Here is a 27,077-nt window from a genome sequence, read left to right as displayed (position 1 = left end):
ATATATTTTAGCAAGGAGGTCAGCAATTTCACATTTGAGTTCTTTGAGGACTCTTGGATGGATGCCATCCAGCCCTGGTGATTTGTTAGCTTTCAGTTTTTCCAGATAGTTTAGAATATCATCTCTTGTCACTTCTATCTGACTCAGTTCTTTAGCCTCCATCCCTTAAAAAGCCTGGTTCAGGAACAGGTATATGCTCAGTATCCTCTGCCGTGAAGACAGATGCAAAGAATTCATTTAGCTTCTCTGCAACCTCCATATCCTCCTTAATAATCCCTTTCACTCCCTCATTGTCTAATGGTCTAACTGCTTCCCTGGCAGGTTTCCTGCTTCTGATGTATTTAAAGAAGTTTTTGTTATTCCTCTTTATACTTTTGGCTAAATGTTCCTCAAACTCCCCTTTTGCCTCTCTTATTGTCACCTTGCATTTCTTTTGCCAGAGTTTGTGTTCCTTTCTGTTCTCTTCATTTGGACAGGCCTTCCAATTTCAGAAGGAAGTCTTCTTCCCTTTTATGGCTTCCTTGACAGTACCTGTTATCCATGCTGGCATCCTCCTGGACTTAGTGGTACCTTTCTTTCTTTTGGGTATACAATCTAACTGGGCTTCTAGTATTGTGGTTTGGAGTAAATTCCATGCATTACGGAGCAAAGTGACTCTCCTGAATTTCCCTTTCAGCTTTCTTTTCACCATACTCCTCATTTTGGAGAAGTTTCCCCTTCTGAAATTCAAAATGTCTGTGTTAAGACTTCCTTTGTGATTCTCTCCCCGCATGTATGCTGAATTTGATCGCACTATGGACGCTGTTCCCTAAAGGGTTGATGACACTGACATCGCGCACCAGGTCCTGGGTGCCACTCAGAATTAGGTCCAGGGTCACCTTCTCTCTGGTTGGTTCCAAGACCAACTGCTCTAGGGCTCAGTCATTCAGTGTATCTAGAAATCTGACCTCTTTGTCATTACTTGTCTGTGAATTTACCCAGTCTACGTGTGGGTAATTGAAGTCACCCATTATTACAGCCCTGCCTCTCCTTGACGCCTCCCTGATTTCCTCCTGCAACTCCCAGTCACTGTCAGCATTTTGATCCAGAGCGTGATCGTACGTCCCCAGTAGCACATTCCCTTTCAGGCCTTGTATTGTCACCCACAGGGTTTCTGTGGAGGACTCCAGTACACCCAGGTTTTCTAGCTTGTTAGATTCTATCCCTTCTTTAACATACAGTGCTACTCCACCTCAAAGGCGCCCCTCCCTAGAGTTTATATCCAGGGATAACAGTGTCCCACTGGTTCTCACTGTTCCACCATGTTTCTGTTATGCCCACTATATCTATTTCTGCGTTAGCAACCAAGCACTCCAGCTCACCCATCATGGCTCGGAGGCTTCTGGCATTAGCCTATAGGCACCGATTTGCTGAATCTCTCTCCTGGTGTATACTATCTTTCTTTTGACTCTTTGACCAGCTGGCACAAGCTCCTGTCTGCTCTTGAGGTTCTGCTCTGTCCCCTTCTGTTTTATCTGAATCCTTTGCACCCCCGCACTTTAAAGGATGGCTTATGCCGAACGAGATACTGTCCAGCTCCCATCGGCTATTCCCTAGGCATCATTTTAAAAGCTGCTCTGCAACCTTTTTGATTTTAAGCGCCATCAGTCTGGTTCCATCTTGGTTCAAGTGCAGCCTGTCCCTTTTGTACAGGCCTTGCTTCCCCCAAAATGTATCCCAGTGCCTAACAAATCTAAACCCCTCCTCCCGGCACCAACGTCTCATCCACGCATTGAAACCCCTCAGCTCTGCCTGTCTCACTGTACCTGAGCATGGAACAGGCAGCATTTCTGAGAATGTTACCTTGGGGGTCCTGTACTTCAGTATGCTACCTATCAGCCTAATCTGGCTTATAGGACCTCCCGACAACATTTCCCCACATCGTTGGTGCCGACGTGCGGTCAACATGCGGGTCACAAACCCATCTCTCTCTACCTCTAAAGATCAAATCACCCACTACAAGGAGGCTCCCAACCCCTGGAGGAGTATCCCCTGTGCGAGAGGATATGGGCTCATCATCCACGGAAGGGTTCCCTTCCAAAGGAGTTCTCCATTCCTCAGACCGATGTTCTCCTTGCCCAAGACCTTCATTCTCCCTGACAGCAGTGGAGCTATCAGACCTGGAGTGGGATGCCACTACCACATCCTTGAAGGTCTCGTCCGCATGCCTCTGTGTTTCTCTGAGCTACTCCAGATCCACCAGCTTGGTCTTGAGGAAATGAACTTGTTCTCTGTGAGCCAGGAGCTCCTTGCACTTAGCACACACCCATGATTTCTGCCCATGGAGCAAATAGTCATACATGTGGCACTCTGTGCAATACACTGGGAAGTGCCCCCTCTCCTGCTAGCTTTCTAGATAAATAGTGGTTTTGTTGGCTGTTTACAGGATTTAGAGATAGTTTATTTGAAGGATAGATCTCAGCTGTAATGGTCAGTGTCTTAACTGTCCAAACAGCCTTTCTCAGGAATATGAGGGAGGGATTTGTACTCACGTTCTCTTCTCGACCGGGCTCCTTGTGATCACAGGGGCTTGTTCCAGTCTCCCCCGCACACTTCCCACTAAACTCCTGCAAAATTCCAACATCCTGTTTGCTATCCCGGTTGGCTATGTTCTGTTGACTATGCTCTGTTGGCTATGCACTCGGACCTTCACCTCTTATGTAGAGAGTAGGCTTCCAACTGAGACACAGGATGTGGGTCAATGGAATGTGGGGCCTCCCCCAGCCCAAGCTGACTCTATTCTTTTCCCTCTCACATAACACTAGAACCAGGGGTAATCCCATTAAATTGATTGCCAGGAAATTTAGGACCAACAAACGGAAGTTCTTTTTCACACAACGAACAATCGGCTTGTGGAATTCTCTGCCACAAGATGTGGTGACAGCCAACAACCTGGATGGCTTTAAGAGGGGTTTGGATAACTTCATGAAGGAGAGGTCTATCAACAGCTACTAGTTAGTGGGCTAGAGGCCGTCTTCAGCCTCAAAGGCAGGATGCCTCTGAGTACCAGTTGCAGGGGAGTAACAGCAGGAGAGAGGGCATACCCTCACCTCCTGGCTGTGGCTTCCAGCGGCATCTGGTGGGCCACTGTGTGAAACAGGATGCTGGACTAGATGGCTTTGGGCCTGATCCAGCAGGGCTGTTCTTATGTTCACCCTCTCCAAGCAGGGACAAACTAAAACACAGGAATTTGCTAGCCCTGACAAATTCTAGCCCTGGCTAATAACACTCACACAAATTATGCTAGCCCTGGCAAGTAACACTCACACAGACTAGGACTTATCCCGTAAAGAGAAACCAGCCCCTCAAAATCTCCCCTCCTCCAGTTAGTTTGTTTAAAGGGGGGAAAGGCTAGATGTTGTTCTGTTTAGAAAAGCTTGCTCACCCCCTGTAGCTACTCTTGCTCTTTCCAGAATAGGCTTTCTAGAGTAGGCAAAAAGGAGATTGGGATGGGAGAGGGGGAGAGAGTGAGAGAGAGAGAACACATAATTGGAGATGACATTGTGGGACAGTATCGGAGGCAAAAGGGAGATGTAGGGGAAGAGAGAGAAGGAGCACACAATTGGGAGGGAAGAGAAGACCCTGTAAGAGCATAGGAACAGGGTGTACTCAGGTGATTTTGGAAATTGGACCTAAAGGCCTTTGGAGGCCTCCCCCCACCACCCGCAACTAGAGTCTCCTCCACTCCCAAGTTAAGAATCCTCACACAAAAACCTTTGGCACCCCCTGCTGGAAGTTAAGATTCATCCTACACATACACACACACACAGCATGACATGCACAGCATTTTTAAACATGTGGATTCTTGAGGGCACAAACAGCAACTGAGCTCACAAGAATATCAGAATATAAAACAGGTATATTTATGCAGATATGCATTAGCAGAAACATTTCAACACACAACATATTCCTAGCCCACATGTTTCTTTCCCCACTCCCCTCTCTGTTTCTAAAAGATCCAATATTTAAGCAACTGAATTTGCATGAATGTAAAGATGTACAGGTGAAACTCGGAAAATTAGAATATTGTGCAAAAGTCCATTAATTTCAGTAATGCAAATTAAAAGGTGAAACTGATATATGAGACAGACGCATTACATGCAAAGCGAGATAAGTCAAGCCTTAATTTGTTATAATTGTGATGATCATGGCGTACAGCTCATGAAAACCCCAAATCCACAATCCCAGAAAATTAGAATATTACATGGAACCAAGAAGACAAGGATTGTAGAATAGAACAATATCAGACCTCTGAAAAGTATAAGCATGCATATGTATTCAGTACTTGGTTTGGGCCCCTTTTGCAGCAATTACTGCCTCAATGCGGTGTGGCATGGATGCTATCAGCCTGTGGCACTGATGAGGATGCTTCAATAGCGGCCTTCAGCTCTTCTGCATTGTTTGGTCTCATGTCTCTCATCCTTCTCTTGGCAATGCCCCATAGATTCCCCATAGAGTCAGGTCAGGCGAGTTTGCTGGCCAATCAAGCACAGTACACTGTATACTTTTCAGAGGTCCGATATTGTTCTATTCTACAATCCTTGTCTTCTTGGTTCCATGTAATATTCTAATTTTCTGGGATTGTGGATTTGGGGTTTTCATGAGCTGTACGCCATGATCATCACAATTATAACAAATTAAGGCTTGACTTATCTCGCTTTGCATGTAATGCGTCTGTCTCATATATCAGTTTCACCTTTTAATTTGCATTACTGAAATTAATGAACTTTTGCACGATATTCTAATTTTCCGAGTTTCACCTGTACAAATCTCCTTAAGCAGATACACACTAGCAGAAACATTCCAACCAGTAACTTGACACAATCCCATCCTATTTATATATTTCCCCTCTCCCCACTCTGATGTGCAGAAAGTATTGTCTGCAATTGCTCTCTGCACATGCTCAAGAGCAACCTCATGGATTCTTGCTTCATAAATTCCAAGGCTGGGTGCTGGTGCTGAAACCACATGCTCAGGGACACTTCATGGATCCCATGGCGGAACCATTTCTGCTCCCCCAACTGGTGATCCTTGGTGACCACCAGTGTTGCACAGTAGATGGATTGGATGTAACCCTCAAGTGCCAGACAGCATGCAGGGAAGCACAATTTGCAGACTGTTCAAGCTGATACAATACCAGGGAAGCCATGGAATTTGAAGCAACAAATTCTAACACATCATAACTGGGCAGGAAGGAATAGGTCAAGGGGCAGGAAGAAGGATCTCAGAATGTTTCCTAAAGTTGGGCAGGGGTGCACTCAATCAATCCCTTGGATGGGAGACCAGTGGGAGGGGGAAAGGCCCCCTCCCCAAAATAAAGCAGCCTTAAAAAAGGGTCACCCAACAATAACAGACCACAGGAGGAGTGGGGGGAGGAGAAACCGTGTACGTTTTATACATATACTAAAGGAGAACAATATATTACTTGCCTGGCAAACAGATGATAATGGAATCGAGCTATAATGGAAAGGCTTGAGCTCCCGAAGAATACAAAAACTCCTCTGTGACCAATAGGTAATATCCTCTAGAAGACATATAATACCTTGGAGTATATTGGAGAGTGTTGGACTATGACCAGGAAGACCCAAGTTCAAATTCCCACTCATCTATGAAACTCACTGGGCTCCTATAATCTCTCTCAGCCACAACGCCCTCACAGGGTTGTTGTGAGGATAAAAATAACCATGATGCAACCTCTGGGCTTCTTCTCAGACGTGATATGACCACTTTCCTCTGCTGGCACATTTGGCTCATCAGAGTATTGTGGCTTTTAAAAGTCCTATTAATAACAGATCATTCAATGTAAAAACTCCAAGACCCCAGCCCACACAGCCTAACAGACAATAGGAGAACTGAGGATAACGTTGCTAGACTCAATGATTTTACTGGCTGTTGGACTAGGACAAGAAAGGGAAGTCCCAAGTTCAAATCCCCATTCAGCCATGGGAGCCGCCGCCCCCTGCCAGTTCAGCATCACCCCCTACTTCTTCTCTCTCTCACACACACAGAGTGCTTGGAGCCTCCGACACAGGGCTGAGAGAGATTCCTGCCTGCAGCCTTGGATTCCTGGCTCTATCAGGGCGCATATGCACTCTCCAGCCAGGGAAACACCTGACCCCAGCAGAAGCAGAGGGGCTCAGGAGACATTGTGAGCGGTGCAGGGAAGCAGCAGGCAGCTGCCGGGACCCTGCGCCTTTCCACTGCTCCTGCTGCCTGGAAGAGAGTTGGCCAGAGCAGTTGGTGGGGTGCCCAGGAGGATAAAAATCAAGGCTTTTAATTGCCCTGGTTGGTTCCTCAATGGGACAACCTGTGGCTGGAAACCACTCACACTCTTACTCACAGACCTGACTCACTGGCTTTACAGCATCAAGATGAGCCTCCTCCATGTAAAAGGTGCAACTGCCAGGAATGTTTGAGTTCTCCTGGTCAACATCTCTTCAAGCATGAAACAAACACCCACCATTAATACACAGATATTGTTTGAACAGAAATAAGCTCACCGGCTCCTTTCCATTGGGCTTCTAACAAAGTCTTTATTAGATACAACAAAGGTTTTGCAAAGCAATCATTATACTTAATTCTCTTAGCCAGCCATCAGCCATGCGTAGGGATGTGGCAAGGCTATGCGTGCCGGCGAGGGAGGCGCCCGATTGGCTGTTCGCCAGACTCATGGCAGCAAAAAGAAGCAAGCAAGGTGGCGACGGGCCCAGCCCAATTGGGGAGGCGGTGGTGGCGGGCCCGGCCATGGGGAGATGGCAGCGGAGGCGGGCCCTGGGGGTGGGGAGATGGCAGCAGCCTGGCCGTGGCAGTGGGGAGATGCCGGCCGTGGCAGGGAGGTGACGGCGGGGGCAGGCCCCGCTGCGGCGCGAAGGCAGCAGCGGGGCCGGCCACCAGGGTGAGGAGGCGGTGTCAGAAGGGGAGTAGAATAATAATTGCCAAAGGTTCAAAATCAAAGCATTAAAAGCCCACAAAAAGTGGGGCTGTCAAATGGAGTGAACAGGATGCCTGTATTTGCCTAGTTGTACAAGTCCAATTCAAGAAAAAAATCCACCCCCCGCTCTAGTTCGTTTCCAAGCTAGCAAGAACAGCCTGCGAGAGGAGGGTAAAAATCAAGTAAAATCAATTAAAAGATTGCCCTTGTCGGTTCTTCAATGGGACAACCTGTGGCTGGAAAACACACACACTCAGACTCACAGACCTGACTCACTGGCTTTACAGCATCAAGATGAGCCTCTTCCATGTAAAAGGTGCAACTGCCAGGAACTTTTGAGTTCTCCTGGTCAAGGTCTCTTCAAGCATGAAACAAACACCCACCATTAATACACGGATATTGTTTGAATAGAAATAAGCTCACAGGCTCCTTTCCATTGGGCTTCTAACAAAGTCTTTATTAGATACAACAAGGATTCTACAAAGCAATAGAATAATAATAATAATAATTAATAAGCCAGCGTGGTGTAGTGGTTAGAGTGCTGGACTAGGACCGGGGAGACTCGAGTTCAGATCCCCATTCAGCCATGATACTAGCTGGGTGACTCTGGGCCATTCACTTCTCTCTCAGCCTAATCTACTTCACAGGGTTGTTGTGAAGAGAAACCTAAGTATGTAGTGTACCGCTCTGGGCGGGATATAAAATGGAAATAATAATAATAATGATATTTGCAAAAGGTTCAAAATCAAAGCATTAAAAGCCCACAAAGAGTGGGACTGTCAAATGGAGTGAACACAGTGCCTGTATTTGCCTAGGTGTACAAGTCCAATTCAAGAAAAAAATCCACCCCCCGTTCTAGTTAGTTTCCAAGCTAGCAAGAACAGCCCAATTAGCCCAATCAAAAAGTACACACCGAAAGTAGAAGGAATGGGACATCTCATGCCTCTGGCCTTCATCACACAAATCTGTCCAAAGAAATCCTTCTAACTCCCCACTCCCATCTCAGTGTGTCCAACACGGCAGTAACATTCCTTTGTTGAAAAGGGGTCTACAGTGTTGGTTCCCACATTCTGTTGAGACTTTGAATGTCTGGGAACAGCCACTCCACTTTTCCCCTTTGTGGAATCTTGGAGGCAATTTGAGATTTTTGCTCCAACTTAAGCTCTTTCCACTTTCTTAACCAGGTATATGGTTTCTCTCCTGTGAAGATTCGGTGATGGACAGTAAGCCCGACAACTTGAGTAAAACATTTTCCACATTTAAAGGCATTTAAAAGGCCTCTAAACTGTGTGGATTCTTTGATGAAATGTAAGGTTTACATTTTGACTAAAGCACTTTCCACACTCTGAGCAGGTATATGGTTTCTCTCCTGTGTGGACTCTTTGATGGACAACAAGCCCTGACTTATGACTGAAGCTCTTTCCACACTCTGAGCAGGTATATGGTTTCTCTCCTGTGTGGACTTTTTGATGTTTAACAAGTCCTGACTTACAACCGAAGGTCTTTCCACACTCTGAGCAGGTATATGGTTTCTCTCCTGTGTGGACTCTTTGATGGACAGTAAGTCCTGACTTCTGATTAAAGCTCTTTCCACACTCTGAGCAGGCATATGGTTTCCTTGTTGTGTGATTTCTTTGATGCAATGTAAGTTGTAGATTTTGACTAAAGCTCTTTCCACACTCGGAGCAGGTATATGGCTTGTCTCCTGTGTGGACTCTCTGGTGGTAAGTAAGTGTTGTCTTATGATTGAAGCTCTTTCCACACTCTGAGCAGGAATATGGTTTTTCTCCTGTGTGGACTCTTTGATGGGAAGTAAATCCTGACTTATGGCTGAAGCTCTTTCCACACTCTGTGCAGGTATATGGTATATCTCCAGTGTGGGCTTTCTTATGATACCTGAGTGTTGCATTATTGCTGAAGCGCTTTCCACACTCTGAGCAGGTATATGGTTTCTCCCCTGTGTGGATTCTTTGATGGTCAGTAAGCTGTGACTTCCGAATGAACCACTTTCCACACTCCGAGCAGGTATATGGTTTCTCCCCTGTGTGGATTCTTTGATGGTCAGTAAGATATGACTTCCGACTGAACTGCCTTTCACACTCTGAGCAGGTATATAGTTTCTCCCCTGTATGCATTCTTTGATGGACAGTAAGCTGTGACTTCCGAATGAACCGCTTTCCACATTCTGAGCAAGTATATGGTTTTTCTCCTGTGTGGATTCTTTGATGGTAAGTAAGCATTGCCTTCCAAATGAAGCTCTTCCCACACTCTGAGCAGGTATGTGGTTTCTCCCCTGTGTGGATTCTTTGATGAGTAGTAAGCTTTGCCTTCTGACTGAACCGCTTTCCACACTCTGAGCAGCTATGTGGTTTCTCTCCTGTGTGGTTACTTTGATGGTTAGTAAGCTGTGACTTCTGTCTGAACTGCTTTCCACACTCTGAGCAGGAATATGGTTTCTCTCCTGTGTGTACTCTTTGATGTTTAGTAAGCACTGCCTTCCAGCTGAAGCTCTTTCCACACTCTGAGCAGGTATGTGGTTTCTCTCCTGTGTGGATTCTTTGATGGTTATTAAGATTTGACTTCTGATTGAACCGCTTTCCACACTCTGAGCAGGTATATGGTTTCTCCCCTGTGTGGACTATTTGATGTGAATTAAGCTTTCCCTTCTTCCTGAAGCTCTTTCCACAGTCTGAGCAGGTATATGGTTTCTCCCCTGTATGGATTCTTTGATGGTTAGTAAGCGTTGCCTTGTGACTGAAGCTCTTTCCACACTCTGAGCAGGTATATGGTTTCTCTCCTGTGTGGACTTTTTGATGTTTAACAAGTCCTGACTTACAACCGAAGGTCTTTCCACACTCTGAGCAGGTATATGGTTTCTCTCCTGTGTGGACTCTTTGATGGACAGTAAGTCCTGACTTCTGATTAAAGCTCTTTCCACACTCTGAGCAGGCATATGGTTTCCTTGTTGTGTGATTTCTTTGATGCAATGTAAGTTGTAGATTTTGACTAAAGCTCTTTCCACACTCGGAGCAGGTATATGGCTTGTCTCCTGTGTGGACTCTCTGGTGGTAAGTAAGTGTTGTCTTATGATTGAAGCTCTTTCCACACTCTGAGCAGGAATATGGTTTTTCTCCTGTGTGGACTCTTTGATGGGAAGTAAATCCTGACTTATGGCTGAAGCTCTTTCCACACTCTGTGCAGGTATATGGTATATCTCCAGTGTGGGCTTTCTTATGATACCTGAGTGTTGCATTATTGCTGAAGCGCTTTCCACACTCTGAGCAGGTATATGGTTTCTCCCCTGTGTGGATTCTTTGATGGTCAGTAAGCTGTGACTTCCGAATGAACCACTTTCCACACTCCGAGCAGGTATATGGTTTCTCCCCTGTGTGGATTCTTTGATGGTCAGTAAGATATGACTTCCGACTGAACTGCCTTTCACACTCTGAGCAGGTATATAGTTTCTCCCCTGTATGCATTCTTTGATGGACAGTAAGCTGTGACTTCCGAATGAACCGCTTTCCACATTCTGAGCAAGTATATGGTTTTTCTCCTGTGTGGATTCTTTGATGGTAAGTAAGCATTGCCTTCCAAATGAAGCTCTTCCCACACTCTGAGCAGGTATGTGGTTTCTCCCCTGTGTGGATTCTTTGATGAGTAGTAAGCTTTGCCTTCTGACTGAACCGCTTTCCACACTCTGAGCAGCTATGTGGTTTCTCTCCTGTGTGGTTACTTTGATGGTTAGTAAGCTGTGACTTCTGTCTGAACTGCTTTCCACACTCTGAGCAGGAATATGGTTTCTCTCCTGTGTGTACTCTTTGATGTTTAGTAAGCACTGCCTTCCAGCTGAAGCTCTTTCCACACTCTGAGCAGGTATGTGGTTTCTCTCCTGTGTGGATTCTTTGATGGTTATTAAGATTTGACTTCTGATTGAACCGCTTTCCACACTCTGAGCAGGTATATGGTTTCTCCCCTGTGTGGACTATTTGATGTGAATTAAGCTTTCCCTTCTTCCTGAAGCTCTTTCCACAGTCTGAGCAGGTATATGGTTTCTCCCCTGTATGGATTCTTTGATGGTTAGTAAGCGTTGCCTTGTGACTGAAGCTCTTTTCACACTCTGAGCAGGTATATGGTTTCTCTCCTGTGTGGACTCTTTGATGGGAAATAAGCGTTCCCTTCTGCCTGAAGCTCTTTCCACATTCTGAGCATTTAAATGGCTTCTCTCCTGTGTGGATTCTTTGATGGCCAGTAAGATATGACTTCTTACCGATTGTGGGATGTCTGCTCAGATGCGGCTGACTAGTCAAGGTTTCTACATCCTGAGGGATCTTATTCCTGCTGCTTCCCTTGTGGCATTCTCCTGGGATTGGGATGGAATTCAAGTCTGGCCCTTCAGAAGGACTAGTCTGCCTCCACGTCTGGCTCCCTTCGGTTCTCCTTCTCGCTCCATCGGCCGGTTTCTCTCCCTCCCTCCAATCACCTGCAGCAATAAAGAGAGGAACAGGGTGAGGGAGCAACAGAGTCTCACCTCAAGAAGCAAGCCCAGCTGTCTGCTGTGACAAGAGACAAGTGTGCCAAAGAGGCAGTGGAAAGGCAGCTCCTGCTAGAAGAAAAAGGCCTCCATTGCAGGGGTGGGCAAAGTGGGCCCTCCAGCATTTGCTGAACTACAACTCCCATAACCCACAGCCGCCATTTACTCTGTCTGGGGATGATGGGAGTTGTAGTTCCAGAGCAGTTGGAGGGCCCACTTTGCCCCCCCCCTTCTAGTGATTGGTATCGACTGGCAGCCTCTTGCTCCACAAGATGCGTTTTCCACCATTTGGACACCCTTCTTTTGACTGCTGAAACCTCTCCCTCACCCTGTGGATAGAATGAGCGATTCCTTGGCCATCTCCACCGTCAGATCTTTCAAGTGGGTGACATTCAGTTTGAGGAAAAGCTCTACTCGGGAGATAGAATCACTTCATTTATTCCCTGGCCATCTATCTCCCCTGTCAGATCTTTCAAGTGGGTGACATTCAGCCGGAGGAAAAAATCTCCTGGGGAGAAAGGTACATTAGTACTCACTGTGGAGGTTTCTCCTGGCTGATGTAGAAGACGTCACCCAACATTGGATTACATCCCCCCACATACTCCAGAAGGCAGGAAGTAGTAATACTTGAAGATCCTTAACCCAGTGCATGTGGGCGGATCTCCTCAGTGCCTAAAACAGCTCTAGCTTCAGAAGACGAAAAAATAGTAACAAACCAACAGAACATTGCGAGAAATAACAACACAGTAGAGAGAGACTAAGGAAGCCCCCCTCCTCAGTGAGCAGATCCAGCATACCAACCACCTGGGTGGGCCTTGGGTGACCTCCTCTACACCAGGCAGAAGACGCCTTCACGGTGAGTACCAATGTACCTTTCTCGGCTGGTGTAGGAGGTCAGCCAATGTGAGAGATACCACAGCACCAACTACAGGAGGGAACAAGCCCAGGCTGGATCTATTGACCCGGAAGGACCCATTGCAGGACCCTGTGACCGAACGCCGCTCTGGCAGATACATGTTCATCCAGCTTGTCATGCCTGGAGAAGGCGAACGGGGATGAAAAGGTCACTGCTTTGCAGATCTCCTTGAGTGAAGCTGGCAATGACAAGGCCGCTGAAGTGGCCACAGACTTCGTAGAGTGAGCCGTGACTTGACCAGGTACTGGAAGGTTCTGAGCTCCATAAGGCGCCTTGATGCATGCCCTAACACAGGGATTCTCAACGTTGTGTCCCCAGATGTTATTGGACTTCAACTCCCATAATCCCCAGTCCCAGTGGCCTTTGGTTAAGGATTATGGGAGTTGAAGTCCAATAACATCTGGGGACCCAACAGTGAGAAGGTGAAGAGACCTGGACCTTGTCCCTCCCTGTTTATGTTCGCCTTCATAGATGTGTTGTCTGTGCGCACCAGCACATTTTCCCCTTTTACTAGCGGGAGGGACGCTTTTAGAGCCAGGAAGACAGCCCGCAGCTCCAACCAATTGATACTGTGAGGAACCTCCTCCTCCATCCACTGACCCTGTGCAGATTTGTTCAAGCAGTGCACGCCCCCTCCCCAGCCCCAGATGCTGGCATCGGTGTCACTAAGAGCCTCTCCAGCTGCACAAACAGATTCCCCTTTTTGAGGCTCCCTTGATAGGTCCACCAGGCAATTGACTCCCAAGAGGATTCAATATTGGGGGCCTTTTGTCACGCTGGAGAGCGATTCTGTGTTGGTAGGATAGAAAGGGCCCATCGCAACTGGTGCAGATGACATCTCGCCCAGGGGACCGAATCCATGGCCACCACCATAAGCCTCAGAAGTCTTGTAAGGCTGTGTAATCTGCCTGACAACCCTGCAGTGACCGCATGAGCCCGAGCTGAAAGGACTTCCATCCTGTCCTGTGATAGGTAAGGTCTGCAGACCGAGGTTCGCCCAGGTGACAAAGGCGGAATGTAGGTGTCAAGTGACTCTTTCCTACATTTATCAGGAAGCCATGAGCACACAAAACTGATTTTGTCCTGGACAGGGCTGAGCGTACTGCTGCTGCCAAACTCGCTCGAATGAACAGATCGTCTAGATAGCAATACAGGTGAATTCCTTCTGTACAAAGAATATTTGACTAGGGGACTCCGCACCTTTGTAAAAACACAGGGAGCCGACGAGAGACCGAATGGTAATGCCCGGTATTGATAATGCCTCTCTTCCAAAGGGAAGAGAGCTGGTCTAAGGGAGAGAGCTGGTCTTGTGGTAGCGAGCATGACTTGTCCCCTTAGCTAAGCAGGGTCCACCCTGGTTGCATAAAGGGAAACTAGAAGTGTGAGCACTGTAAGCTATTCCCCCTAGGGGATAGAGCCGCTCTGAGAAGAGCATCTAGGTTCCAGGTTCCTTCCTGGCATCTCCAAGACAGGGCAGAGAGAGATTCCTGCTTGCAACCTTGGAAAGGCCGCTGCTAGTCTGTGTAGACAATACTGAGCTAGAGGGACCTATGGGCTGAATCAGTATATGGCAGCTTTCTATGTTCCTTGCTATGTAACAAAAGAGAAGTAGGTGCACAGATGAATGGGGATGTGCAGGTCTCCATCCTGAACCTCTTTTGATTACAAATCTGTTGATGGGGCGCAGATTCAGGACAGCTCTCGCCAAATTTTCCTTCTTTGGCACCAGAAGGATCACAGAGTAGACCCCCATGCCCCTCTGAATTTGAGGAACGTCCTCTATGGCCCCTATGTCTAACCGATGGATGGCTAGGAGCAGTCCTTTGTGCTTTCCGATATTCCTTGATCTTGGCGTGAGGAGGAACTTGTTTCCATTGGGGCTGGAGAGCTCCACTCTGTAACCTTGTTTTACTAGGGAAAGAACCCACCTGTCTGAAATAGATTCTTTCCAGACGGCCGGAAGTCCAACAGGCGGGCTCCCACCTTATCGCCCTGGTTGTTAGGACTGCTGCTTGGGGCTCCTTGACTTAGAACCAAAAGACTAGCGCTTCTGAGAGGAGAAGGACTGCCTGCCCTGACCTCTTGACCTGTTCCACTGGGGCTCGAATGCTCTGAAACAGGGATTCTCAACATTGGGTCCCCAGATGTTATTGGACTTCAGCTCCCATAACCCCCAGCCCCAGTGGCCTTTGCTTGGGAATTATGGGAGTTGAAGTCCAATAACATCTGGGGACCGAACGCTGAGAATCCCTGCTCTGAAAGACTCCCTCTGAAGGTATTGTGGCCTGAATGCCCTGAATGGCTGCGAAGATCTAAGTGGGAAGCCCTTTTCTTCCTTCCGAGGGGCAAATGGTAATGCCTTCCTCTTATCCTTAGTTTCAACAAGGACCTCCTTCAGGGCATCATCCCCGAAGAGCTTTCACCCCACATAGGGCACAGCTCGATCTGGAGGTGTTAACCACTTTCCAGTATTTCAGCCAGATGTTGCGTCTGGCTAACACCCCCGCATCAGCCGCCTGGGCTGAGAAACGGACACTGTCAAGAATGGCATCTGCAGAAAAAGCAGCTGCCCTTTTCAAACGGAGAAGTTTACGTCTCCACCTGTCCAGATCCACAGGGGGGTCATTGAGCAACTCATCAATCCAAAGCACCAAAGCCGTAGAGACCAAGGAGGCTGTGGTGTCCCCTCTAATAGCCATTGTAGAATAATCATGGGCCCTTTGAAGAGCGGCCTCCACTTTTTTGTGTGCCGGGTCCTTAAACATAGAATCTCCATCTTTCAGGACGACCATGCCACTGAGGAGGGCACCAAAGGACGCATCTATAAGGGGAACCTTCAGCAGATTTAATGCCTCTTCTTCAAAATTATAGAGCTTACTGGCCAATGATGAGGTACGCTTGGAGGTAGAGATAGATGACCATTCCTCCTTAATCGCGTTAGTGAAGCCCTCTGGTATCACCGCTCTAGTTAAGGGAAACTTGGATTTCAGTAGAACCAGAAAACCCTTGGAAATCGGGGTACTCTCTTCCGGGGGAGCTGGTTTTAGACCCAAGGCCACTATTGACTGGTTAATGAGGGGTTGAACGTCCTCCATTAGGGAGAGTCTCTGATTATAAGCACTAGCCCCTGGCTCATCAGGCAATTGGCCCTCCTCACACGAGGACGAACCCAAGTCCTGATCCCCCATAACCGAGTCCACAGTTGCAATAAATCAGGGGAGTCCTCCCCAGAGTCCTCTGAAGAATGCTGACCCTTAACTCTTGAAAGGGTATGCTTAAGAGACTGGACCCTTTACCCGCTTTCTGGGTGGGGACTTATCCTGGGAATCCGAGGATGAAGAATAGTCCACAGCCCGCTTTCGACATCTGGCCCCCTTCTGCCCCCTCACAGCAGCAGCCAACGATTTCTGGACTGCCTCTTGGATTTAGCCCTTCAAAGTAGCTGGATCTGGCATATGCCCGCTCTCCCCCGTGGGTACACTATTCATGAGGGGACGGGACGATGGCGGGGTGGATTCAGTCGGGGATAGGTGTTCCTCTTCCCTGCCCCTCCTCCTGGGGGGGCCCAGGCCTAACCGTTGACTGACTCGCAGGGCTCCCTGGGCAATCCGGCAGTTTGCTCCCTGTCTGCCCTCTCTGTCTCCGCTGACTCCTCCTCCTCCGAGCCCGAGGGGCCTGGAAGATGGCTTTGATGGCTGCGGCCCGCCCGCGGCTTTGCCATCCAGGCACTCAGCCGCCGGTGAGAGAAGGGGTGGTGAAGCGGCCTCCAAAGTGTTACAGACCAGGCCTGATCCATATACTAAACATGCTCATTAGCTAGTATATAAAACAGGTCTGGATCAAGTTCTTTTATATTGATGACCATGTATGATCTGGAAGCGATGAAGGAAAGGAGATCAAACTACTCAGAAGGATTCAATGGGCTTTATTGAGTATAAAGACTAACAACATAGTCTAGCAAAGCAGAAAGCAGAACCCTCTATCAATATTAGCAACAGTATTTAACCAGTACCCATATTCACAGTGTGCCTAACTAAATTGTGTGTGTGTAGTTAAATTTTCCTAGATTCTAATACATTTCAGATATAGGCAGAAAAGAAAGGAGGAGCTGGCATGGTTTTGGGGAGATTAGTAGAAGGGAAGAAAGGGGGGGGCAGAGAAGGGAGCAGTAAAAGAGGAAGGGATGAGGGGATTCCGAGCAGCATATTACCAGGATCAGAGGCTGGAGAGAGACGAATCACTTCAGCTGAAGCAGTGAGGTGCTGGCGGAGACAGGAGTTGTGCAGTTGCTTCAGATCATAGCTGAGAGCTCCATGGCTGGGGAGCCTTGACTTCTCACTGCACAGTGAGAGTCATAGCCTCTGAGCACGGGCAGAGTTCCTGCTTAGCCCCGCAGCTGTGCAGCAAACTCTGGGAAAGCGTGTGAGCAGATCTTGTTGTAGGCACAAGAATGCTAACTCTCTGTCTCAAAAAGCCTCATTCTTATAGTGATTTTCTCTTTGATCCTTGAATAGGATCTATTCAAAATTCTCCTCTTTTCCTGTATGTCCAAAAAGGTGTCAACTTCCTGCCACCTTCTGAACAAGATCTTAATTATTCAGGATATCAGCTAGTCCAGAGATATCTTTGGATTTCATCTTCTGTAAACTGCGTGCGCTCAGGAAGGGAGGGGTGGGGAAATCTGCATCTAAGATGCTGCAAATTACATCTTGGCAGTCTGGTCCCCAGAAGGTGTTAAAATTCAGAGTTAGTAATGGAATTGTGGAATTGGTCTCATCTGAGGTCAGTCATTCCATTATGTACCTTTATCCAGTGTTTTGCTTGTAACTGAAAACAAGAGAATATTTAAAGGAACATACATGTGTGTGAGACTTGTAGCATTAGTGAGGTGAGAATTAAAGTCTACAAGCATTATCTCTGTATCCATTTGGCTATGTTGAACTTCCATGGAGAACAAATACAAGCATTTAACACTGACTTCTTGTAGCAGGAAGCGGGGGGGGAATCAGCCCCCTGGCAGACTCTTCCATAGACATAGTGAGTCAGATGCATTTTGAATATGGATTGTAGCATTCAGCATTCAGACCTGGCTTCATTGTGTTTGCTTGCATATCCATTAACAACACAATGCTGGATTCCCTCCTCCCTTCAGAGCAGGGAGAGCAGGCAGTTCAACAGGTTAGGTGTGATTTCATTTCTTGATATAAAAACGAAATCAGACACAGGCCTGTATTCCGGGCCTATATTTCACATTCTTCTGAGTTGATACCTCTGGTTCTGATAGGTGGACTGTTCATAACAGAAGCAGCTCCTTTTTTTGTGCCGTTGGGCAAGACATCGTGGCCTCTCAGAGCGCCCAGCAAGTGGGCCCTCTCAACGCACATGCGCTTCTTATGCTGCCTCTTCAGTGCTGCCGATGGGGAGAGCCGGTGGCGAGAACCGTGTCCAGCCTCCCTGCTGTGAACATTGGACTGGTTCTCGGGCTGAGGGGAAAGCCGCTGTGGCCTTATGGTGCCAGCAAGGCTCCCCTGTACCGCCGCCATCTTGGCAGTGCTTTTCGCGCTCTACTGCTGTTTCGGCGGGAAGAGCCTTTGCCACGCCGAGCTCCCTCTAAATGCCAACAGGGCGATATTCTTCTTTGCAGCCATCGGCCAGAGGGTCAGCAGCAGGAGGGCAGAAAGAAAGAGAGGAGACCAGGTACAATATAAGAAGAGAATAAAGGGAGAGAGAAATGAGGCTGGAGAATTTTTTTTAAAAAAAAATTCTTTAAAAAAAGAAAAAAGCACATAGAAAATGGCAAGAAGAAAAGGGACTAGAGGAATAGCAAAATAGAAGAGCAGCACCAGTGAAACAACAAGGAAAAACGTGAAAGTAAAAGTGAGCTAAAGTGAGTGTGGAGCAAAGGCAAGAAGTAGGAGATACACCCACATGCACATCCGCCCTTCCTGCCTTCTGAAGCGTGTGGGGGGATGTAATCCCGTGTTGGGTGCCCTCCTACACCAGCCGAGAACCACCAGGAGGATCTGCTAGAGAAAGATGCCCACCACACAGCCTAGCAACTCCTGTTGATCCCTCTCCTTCCTCCAGAAATGCACCCTCCCTTTCATAGGGACATAGGAAGCTGCCTTATACTGAGTCAGGCCATGGGTCCATCTAGCTTACTATCGTCCACACAGATTGGCAACAGCTTCTCCAGAGTGGCAGGCAGGACTCTCTCTTAGACCTCTCTTGGAGATGCTGCCAGGGAGGGAATCTGTGTCTTTCTGCATGAAAGCTGCTCTCCCCAGAGAAGCCCCATCCCCAAAGAGGAATCTGAGAGTGCTCACAGGGAGTGCCACCACTCAAAGGCAACCCAGGGCGGACCCTCTTTAGTCCAGGGGACAAGGCATGCTTGCGAACACAAGGCCAGTTCTCCTCCAGACCTTATTCCAGCCAGGAGGTGAGCTCAACTGTAGGAACGGAATTTTTTCCTTCAGATAGAAAGAAAGCAGGTCGTTTTTAGAATTCCAGCGATCACAGATCTATAGGGTGTATCCCTCTCAGCCCCAGTGCAGACAAGGAAACCCCAACCCTGAGGAAAGCGCCCTCTTAGACCACACCAGGAGGCAGTCTCCAATCCCCATGTCCGACACCACCCAGTGTAGTGGCAACAGGTTCACGAGGCTGAAGGGAGCTCACAGTCGGGCCAGCTTGGAAGAGGAGGTTGTAAAGGTTTTGCCATTTGATTGAAACTTTCAGGAATGTGGTCTTCTGGGCTCTTATTGCAACCAACTATTATTCAAATAAGAATATCTAAGGAACACTGTCCAGCCACAGTCATCCCCAGAGTGCTTTGCTACAGACTGACAAGATCAGACATTTCTACGTTCATACAACCATCAGCCGAGGCAAGGAGGGAGGCTTACCCAGAAAGGCCAGATGCCCAGAAATCTCCTCCAGGACTTCCCTGTGCAGAGCCCTTTGGCCTGGATCCAGCAGAGCCGCCTCCTCCTCGGAGAAACACACAGCCACCTCCTCCAAGCTCACAGACTCCTGAAAAGAGCAATAAAACGTGAAGGTTGGTCACATGAAGCTGGGGAGAGCTGAGGGGGGAGGCAGGATCGACTTATCTTCCCCACCACAAGTGGAGTTGGGCCACGGTGCCACCAGTCACATGCTCACTGGAGTGACACTGCTTTAGCTGCCTGAGATGGGATTGGAAGGAGGAAGTCCTCCCTCATCCCATAATGCCCTGTGTGGGCAGTGGAAAGGTAGCCTCCTACAAAGCAGAAGGGCTCCTCTCCCTGGCCGCTCAGCAGTCAGGGCTCTATGGTACACCACTCCTGGCGGCCATTTGTAGAGCCCCAATGGGACATACAACCGGGCAGTGAGGGGGGAAGTGTGCACGTGACCTCCTACCTCACTTTTAGCTGGGGTTTCCATGGTGGGCTACCTGGAAGAGGATCACCGGGATTGGGAGTCATCGCAGTGCTTCTCACCACCAGCTTTTCCTGGGCTAGCACTGCCTCACCCAGGAAGGGTTGGTCCTGAGAACCACCTCACTGTATCTCCATCAGTAATGCCAGAAAGGGGGAGGCTCAAGGTTCTCCTGGAGGACCCAACATTTCCTCTGTGGCTTTCAGAGTCAGAAGGGAGCCCCTTTGACTGAAGCTCAGTGGGGTCCAGAGAGAGGTGAGGGCTGCTTCTCTCCCCACCCTGCCAGGGATTTTTCTCCTACCTGATCTGGTGAGAGCACAGCAACAGATTTCACTCCACCACCAAAAGGAGAAGGTCCAGGAGGAGTCACCAGCGTCATTTCACTGCCTAGAAGTGGGAAGAGAGTTTGGGCTTGAAGGGCATTTTCCATGGAAGTGGCAGTAGTGAAATCAGTCTGTCTTCCTGTCACTTCAGGGCTCCATGCAAAGCTTTGCGTTGGAACTCTACTCAGGAGGCTCAAGAGACGCATCTCCAACACACAGGCTCAAGGGGAACCCATCGGCAGCCCTGGAGTTTCTCAAGAGAGGAGAGCCAAGTCGAAATACACCCCATGCATCCTTACCCAAGCCAAAGGCGCATCGGGAAATGACTGGACTAGCAAGCATGAGGTTGACGGTTCGAGTCCCCAGACAATGGGAAACACCTCTATTGGGCAGCTGTGAGATAGGAAGATGCTGAAAGACATCATCTTGTACTGTGCGGGAGGAGGCCATGGTCAACCCCTCCTGTATTCTACCAAAGACAACCACAGGGCTGTCAGGAGTCGACATTGACTCAACAGTACACTCTACCTTTATCCTTATCGATCGCAATGGGGCCTTCGTCACTCTCCTGCATAATCCCTCCAAACAGCATCTTCTTCCGGGTCACCAACGAAGCTGTCTCGGAATCTTGGAGCTCAGGGTCTGCTTGGGCTAACATCCCGTCTGTCTGAAACAGGAGAAGGCAGCAGTAGGGGGGGCAGTGTTAAAAAGGCATTTCCTCGCCTCTGTTCCAATTCCAATACCCTTTGGGCAGCCATTTCAAAGAGCAGCCATCCCTGGGAACAACCTCTCCTAGTTGGAGCTTCACTTCCCAGAAGGCCCTCTAGAAGACAGCAGGAGAGCTTTGGAGAGAGAGGATGACGCCTGATGACTGAGCACAGCAGTGCCTTTAAAAAGTGATTCTCTGATATTTAGCAGGAGAGGACTGACATAGGAACAGAGGAAGCTGCCTCACAGCGAGTCATCCAATTGGACCATCTAGAACAGTATTGTCTACACAGACTGGCAGCAACTTCTCAAGGTTCCAGGGAGGAATCTCCCTGAGCCCTGTCTTGGAGATGCCAGGAAGGGAACCTGGAACCTTCTGCATGCAAGCCTGCAGATGCTCTTCCAGTCCAGGTCCAGCACTGTATCCTCCAGTGGCTCCTTCTGTTTCTTTTTCAAAACTGTGAGCCATTCTGGGTCACAGAACCAACTTCGTACATATTTATGTATCCCACTTGGAGCACTTTTGTTGAAAAATCGTATACAAAGCTGGTCTTGTGGTAGCAAACATAACTTGTCCCCTTAGCTAAGCAGGGTCCGCCCAGTTTGCGTATGAAAGGGAGACTAGAAGTATGAGCACTGTAAGATATTCCCCGCAGGGGATGGGGCTGCTCTTGGAAGAGCAAGAAGGTTTCAAGTTCCCTCCCTGGCTTCTCCAAAATAGGGCTGAGAGAGATTATAGCTCAGTATATGGCAGCTTACTATGTTCCTATTGTAGCAGAACGACCCTGATAACAGAGTCATGTTTCTCTTGCAGTAGTCTCTGAATCTGGATCCCCTAAGATCATTTTTTACCCAGTGGGCCCTATGGTAACCCACAAGGAAACCAGTCATTTGCAGGAAAGTATGTAACAACCACTTGATTGGAATAGTAACCTAACACTGATATTAGAAGGGACTAAAGAGGGAAGAATGGGAGGGGAGCTGGTCTTGTTGTAGCAAGCATGAACTGCATCCATGGCTAAGCAGGGTCCACCTTGGTTTGTATTTAAATGGGAGACTGCATGTGAGCACTGTCAGATATTCCCCTTAGGGAGGGGGCTGCTGTGGGAAGAGCACCTTCCCTAGGGAGATCAGAGTTCAGATCATTTCTGCACAAAACTGGGCAAGTGACAGAACTCATGAGGACAGTATCCAACACACTTCCAGCCCCTTGAAACGACCTGGATGAAATGCTCTCTCACCTGCTGCTCTTCCTGCTTCTTCTCCTCTGCCTGGCTCAGGAGGAAACCTTCTGCCAGGGCCACCGCCTGGGAACTGGTCTCCGCTCCGCATTCTCTCACCCAGCTCTCCATCTCCGGGGGCAGGATGCTCAGGAACTGCTCCAGGATCACCAGGTCCAGCATCTGAGCTTTGGTGTGTCTCTCTGGCTCCAGCCACTGCTGGCAAAGGTGGTGGAGTCGGCTGCAAACCTCTCGGGGCCCTTCAACTTCCTGGTAGACGAACTGTCTGAATCTCCTGACCTGGATATCTGAGCTGCTGCTGTCTCCTCCCAGGATCTTCTGCACAGTTCTTTCCCAGAATCCCTTATTATTGCCAGACTGGGTAGCTGGAGGGCCTTTTTCTGTCCCCTTCCCTGATCCACTCTTTGCTGGGCTTGGCACATCCATGGTCTCTCTAAGCTCAGCTTAAGCTCCCAACACACCCCAAAGCTCTTCTTCCTCTAATGCTACTTTGCCTCCCAGGGCAAGAAGAATGTGATGAATCCACCTCTTAGCCACACAAGGCCAAGGCAAGTTTGCTGGTGCTTCTGAAAGTAATTGTCATTCCCAGACAAGCATATCATTGACATTCAGACTCCAGCTTCTCCCTGAGAAAGTGGGGAAGAAGAAAAAAACCATGAAGAATCGGAGAATATCAAAGAAAAACACCGTTTCATCTAACTCCTATTCAGGAACAGTCCCTACTTTTGTTTAAGATTTTTTAAATTCAGTTAGGCTGGAGAAAGGGTTCTGTATAATTCAAAAGCTCCCACAGTTTAGTATTTGGTTCATAGCCACACATGGAGTGTCCCTTTCTCCATCATTTTACAGTCAAGACCCTTTCTGTACAATCCGCTTTTCATGCTTGCTGAGATGCAGGATTCTCCTACTTATGGATTTCAAACAGTGTCTTATCCTGAGTGAGATGACTGGTCCATCACGCCCAGCAGTATGGATTCCTAGTGGTGGGCAGGGACAATGGAAGCGTTTCTAAGGTCAGTACACTGCAGACTTTTACATCACTATTTCTCAGCACAAATTTTGATCACCCTCATATTTTTCAGTGCCCAACATGGGGATAGCTTAGCCCACTTACCACAATTCTGGGCTAATACCTTCCAGGCTCAGGGCTAGGTTAAGCTTCTTCTCTGGTAGGGCTTCTCCAGGGGTTATTAGGAACATCGAAATGCTTGACTAACAAGCAGAAGGTTGCCAGTTCGAATCCCCGCTGGTACTATATCAGGCAGCAGCGATATAGGAAGATGCGGAAAGGTATCATCTCACACTGCGTGCGAGGAAGCAATGGTAAACCCCTCCTGTATTCTACCAAAGAAAACCACAGGGCTCTCTGGGCGCCCAGAGTCCAAATCGACTTGATGGCACACTATTACCTTTAATAGCCTAGCCCATCGACTAGAATTTCAGAGTAATACCTCTCAGCCTTAAGACTATGTTCACCTCTACTGTGTTTACCACGGGTTGCAATGAAGGCCTTGGAAAGGATATTTACATGTTGTGACGTGTCTATACCTTCAAAGATTAGAATCTTTCAGACAATGGTTTTTCCCTCAACACTCTATGGATGCTAAAGCTGGATTATGAAGAAGCAAGACAGAAAAAGCATGGATGCTTTTGAACTTTAGTGCTGGAGCAATCTTTTGAGGATACCATGTACATCTAGAATCTGGATGTACCCAATGCACAAATGACCAGGCTCAAACTATCATACTTTGGAAACAGTATGATTCTATATGATTCTAAGACCCAGCTCCCTTGAGAAGTCCATAATGCTGGGAAAAGTTGAAGGAAAGAGAAGAAGAGGATGACCAGCAGCAAGGTGGAGGGACTCAAATAGGACAGCAATAAATACACCACTGAGAGACCTTAAAGGCCAAGTTGAAGACAGATCATCCAGGGGAGCTCTATCTGACATGTGAACCAAAGTGACTCCATTTTGTTTTTAACTCCATTTTAACTTTAGATAGAAGTATTCTTGTTAGCTAGAGGTTTCAACTTTCCAAGACCTGCAGGGGCCCCTGCTCTGCATTCTTGAATGTATGTAGTTCTTCACACTTCTAATAACAAAGAACAAGGCCTTCGGCCTTGAAGATAAGGGATGAGCCAAGAGGCCATCTCGGATGTAATTCAAATGTAACAAGTTGGTGTTAGAATTATACAAAGGATAAACAAAAGACAGGAACAGGGTCATAAATGCCAGTTGGGCCTGGATCTTCTCTACTGGCCCATCAATGCGTTATCTAGGAATATAGGAACATAGGAAGCTGTCATATACTGAGTCAGACCATAGGTCCATCTTGCTCAGTATTGTCAACAATGACTGGCAGTGGCTTCTCCAAGGCTGCAGGCAGAAATCTCTTAGTCTCAGCCCTATCTTGGAGAAGCCAGGGAGGGATCTCAGGGAACTCCATCCCGGAGGGAAATATCTTGCAGTGCTCGCACATCAAGTCTCCCATTCATATGCATCCAGGGTGGACCCTGCTTAGCTTAGGGGACAAGTCATGCTTGCTACCACAAGACTAGCTCTCCTCTCTCAAGTATCAAATGGCGGTGGGGGCTGGGGGAAGATGCTAATGTTGGGGAATAAATGCTTGTAACAAACAAAAGACTGGGCTCTCGATTTGGGTTCGACCCCAATAGCCTTACTTTCTGCAGAAATAAACCTTTATGCCTTTCCTCTGGTTGGGTGTGTTGATTGGTGTTTTACACCACCCAGACAAGAACCGCCGTTTTTCTATATCATATCTATGATGTGGTCGCCAGGAGTCTACACCGACTTGATGGCACTTAATCAATCAACAAACCAATCAGTCAATCAATGTTTACCACTGAGCTTTCGGCAGGCCAAGCGGAGCTCTTCTTGCCACCAGGCGAAAGATCACCAGGAGAAAGAGCCACACACTCCGTCCAGCTCCTGATGAATTGTCTTTCCCAGGCCGGCTGCGACATGGAGAGGCTGCCAGTCAGGGATTGAAGCAGGAGCTCTGTCAGATGGCTGTCACTGAGCGGCAGCCCTTCCAACTGAGTGGCCTCTCTCCTCCCGAGGCCGCCTCCCCTCCCTGCCTGGCCTTGCATTCCCTGGCGGGTCCCGGGAGGTGGGGGGGGCGTCCCTTGCACCCCAGATCCCCCCTTCTTGGCACTCACCGGATTCTTCTCCCAAGAAGCTGCTGCTGCTGCTGCTTGCGAGAATTAGAAAAGCCAGACGGGACGGGAAGCTCCTGCTGCTGCTTGCAGGGCCAGCCTTGCGTCTCACCGGGCTCGACTCTTTCCTCTTGCCCAGCGGTCCTCCAGGCCGAGGGGAGGAATCACTGAAGGGGGATCTTCTCAGGCAGGGGAGAGAAGCGGGGGGCGGAGTCGAGGGCAGGTTCTTTGGGCGGCCACGGCTGGGAAAGGGGTTGCATGACGTCACTCCCTGCCACGCCCCTCCTCCTTTGCGGGGAGCCTCGGAGGTTGCGGGCATCTGTGGGGGGGGGCCCTTTGGGGGGGGGAATGGAGAGCAGGTGAGAGGGAGGCGGGCGGAGGGCGGGAGGGGAGAGGAGGCGCCCCAGCCAGTCTCCAGCCCTGGCTGCCCTCGGACCTTCCCGCCTCCGCAGTTGGGCGGCAGAGCCACGCCTGGCCCAACTGCAGGAGGGAGAAGCCCGTCCGCAGTGGGGCCCCGGGATCAATGGGGAGCCTGGACCTCGAGGCCTTGCGAGCCGCCCCAGCATCTCCTCCCTCCCTTCCTCTGACCCACACTGTGCTGCTTGGAGCCTCCTTTCCAGGGGGCTGATGGGATCACCCAGCATTCTGTGCGGGTGTCCCTGTTGGTGCCCCCCCCCTCCACACACACACCCCAACTTCGCAACTCCTGGACCAATATGAACCAGTACTTGGCAGCTTCCTATGTTTCTAAGCTGTTTTGCCAGGCTTGTAGTTCTTAACGTGTGTGTGTGTGTGTGTGTTAAGGGGGTGGGGGGTTCTTTTTCTCTCTACTCCCCCTTCGGTTGTCTTCGTGGTTATTTTAATTTATTTATGTAAACTGCCTCAAGTCTTAAGGAGGACAGGTGTCAATAAGTTTGCTAAATAAATACATAAATAGATAGATAGAAATATTGCTCCGAGCACAACAACCACACTCAACACAAGTCTCATTCCTACCACCAGTCTGCTTCTCGCTAGCTAGCCAAGGAGGTGGCCACCCTTATTGTTTTGGTCATGCTGGGCGTGGTCAACAGGACGAAGAAGATGCTGCAAACATCCTGGCTTATAAGAGGAGACTGGTTTCCTGGAGTTGCTATGCACAACTCCAGTGCCCCCCTGGGGTGAATCCCACTGTGACTGGGTGTGCTGGGGGCCAAGGTAAATTTTCAGGGCATTGATTCTTGAATTCACATACACAAATGGCAAGAGGGGCTCTGGGCATGCACAGAGTGCTTTCCCCATCACCAAGAATGTGGGGCCTGTAGTTAACAAAGCCAGTTCCCTCCCCAGTCCCCTCCCTTGCTAGCTCTCAGCCCTCCCCACCCCTAGCCTGCTCCCCTGCTGCTTCCAAGAGGCCGGCACCGGCACCCATTGCCTTAGTGCTTCAATCCCCCTCACAGAAGGGAGCAGACTTGAATGAAAGCAGGTCCTCTAGCTATAGCAGCCTCCTGCTCCTAAGGTGGGCTTCATTTCAGTTGGGGCTCGGTAGAAACCCGGGTGCAGAATGTATTTTCTGGACCAAATCTCACTTCTGCAAGACTATCATTTTATTTCACCTTCTGCTTTACAACAAAAAACAGTGCTTGTAGTGCACTTTGCAATGCAACATGTTTTTCTCAGCCTCAAGGCTGTGGCCACCACCATTGGCCACCCGCCTCACAGGCCCAATGGAAGCAGGAGAAGCCAAGAAGCTCTGAGGAGCAGGCAGGAGTAGTGGGTTCAGCAGGCTACTGCAGGGGCAGCCCCTCCCAACCCC

The 27,077-nt window shown here is 48.7% G+C and overlaps 1 protein-coding gene across 5 annotated transcripts in view; it reads right to left on the bottom strand.

Annotated features, from left to right (window-relative positions):
* Window positions 1–7,406: 7,406 nt before the first annotated feature.
* Window positions 7,407–27,077, bottom strand: part of LOC128341947 (zinc finger protein 420-like) — a 41,356-nt gene continuing 21,685 nt past the window's right edge. For 3 of the 5 annotated variants that reach the window (XM_053288626.1, XM_053288628.1, XM_053288629.1), the window contains 2 exons: window positions 19,323–19,449; window positions 7,407–11,450 (listed from right to left, as the gene is read on the bottom strand). In XM_053288626.1, the coding sequence (XP_053144601.1) occupies window positions 8,251–11,450; window positions 19,323–19,449 (3,327 nt within the window). In that variant the 3' untranslated portion in view covers window positions 7,407–8,250. Of the gene's footprint in view, window positions 11,451–19,322; window positions 19,450–20,134; window positions 20,221–20,684; window positions 20,824–22,105; window positions 22,732–23,463; window positions 23,472–24,967; window positions 25,098–25,285; window positions 26,593–27,077 lie in introns of those variants that run through there. The other 2 variants (XM_053288625.1, XM_053288630.1) reach the window with 2 other exon arrangements.

This window comes from Hemicordylus capensis, chromosome 2 (genome assembly GCF_027244095.1).
Source record: "Hemicordylus capensis ecotype Gifberg chromosome 2, rHemCap1.1.pri, whole genome shotgun sequence".
Classification (NCBI taxonomy): Eukaryota; Metazoa; Chordata; class Lepidosauria; order Squamata; family Cordylidae; genus Hemicordylus; species Hemicordylus capensis.
Note: the sequence above shows the minus strand (reverse complement) of the source record. Positions and strands in the feature narration are given on the sequence as shown.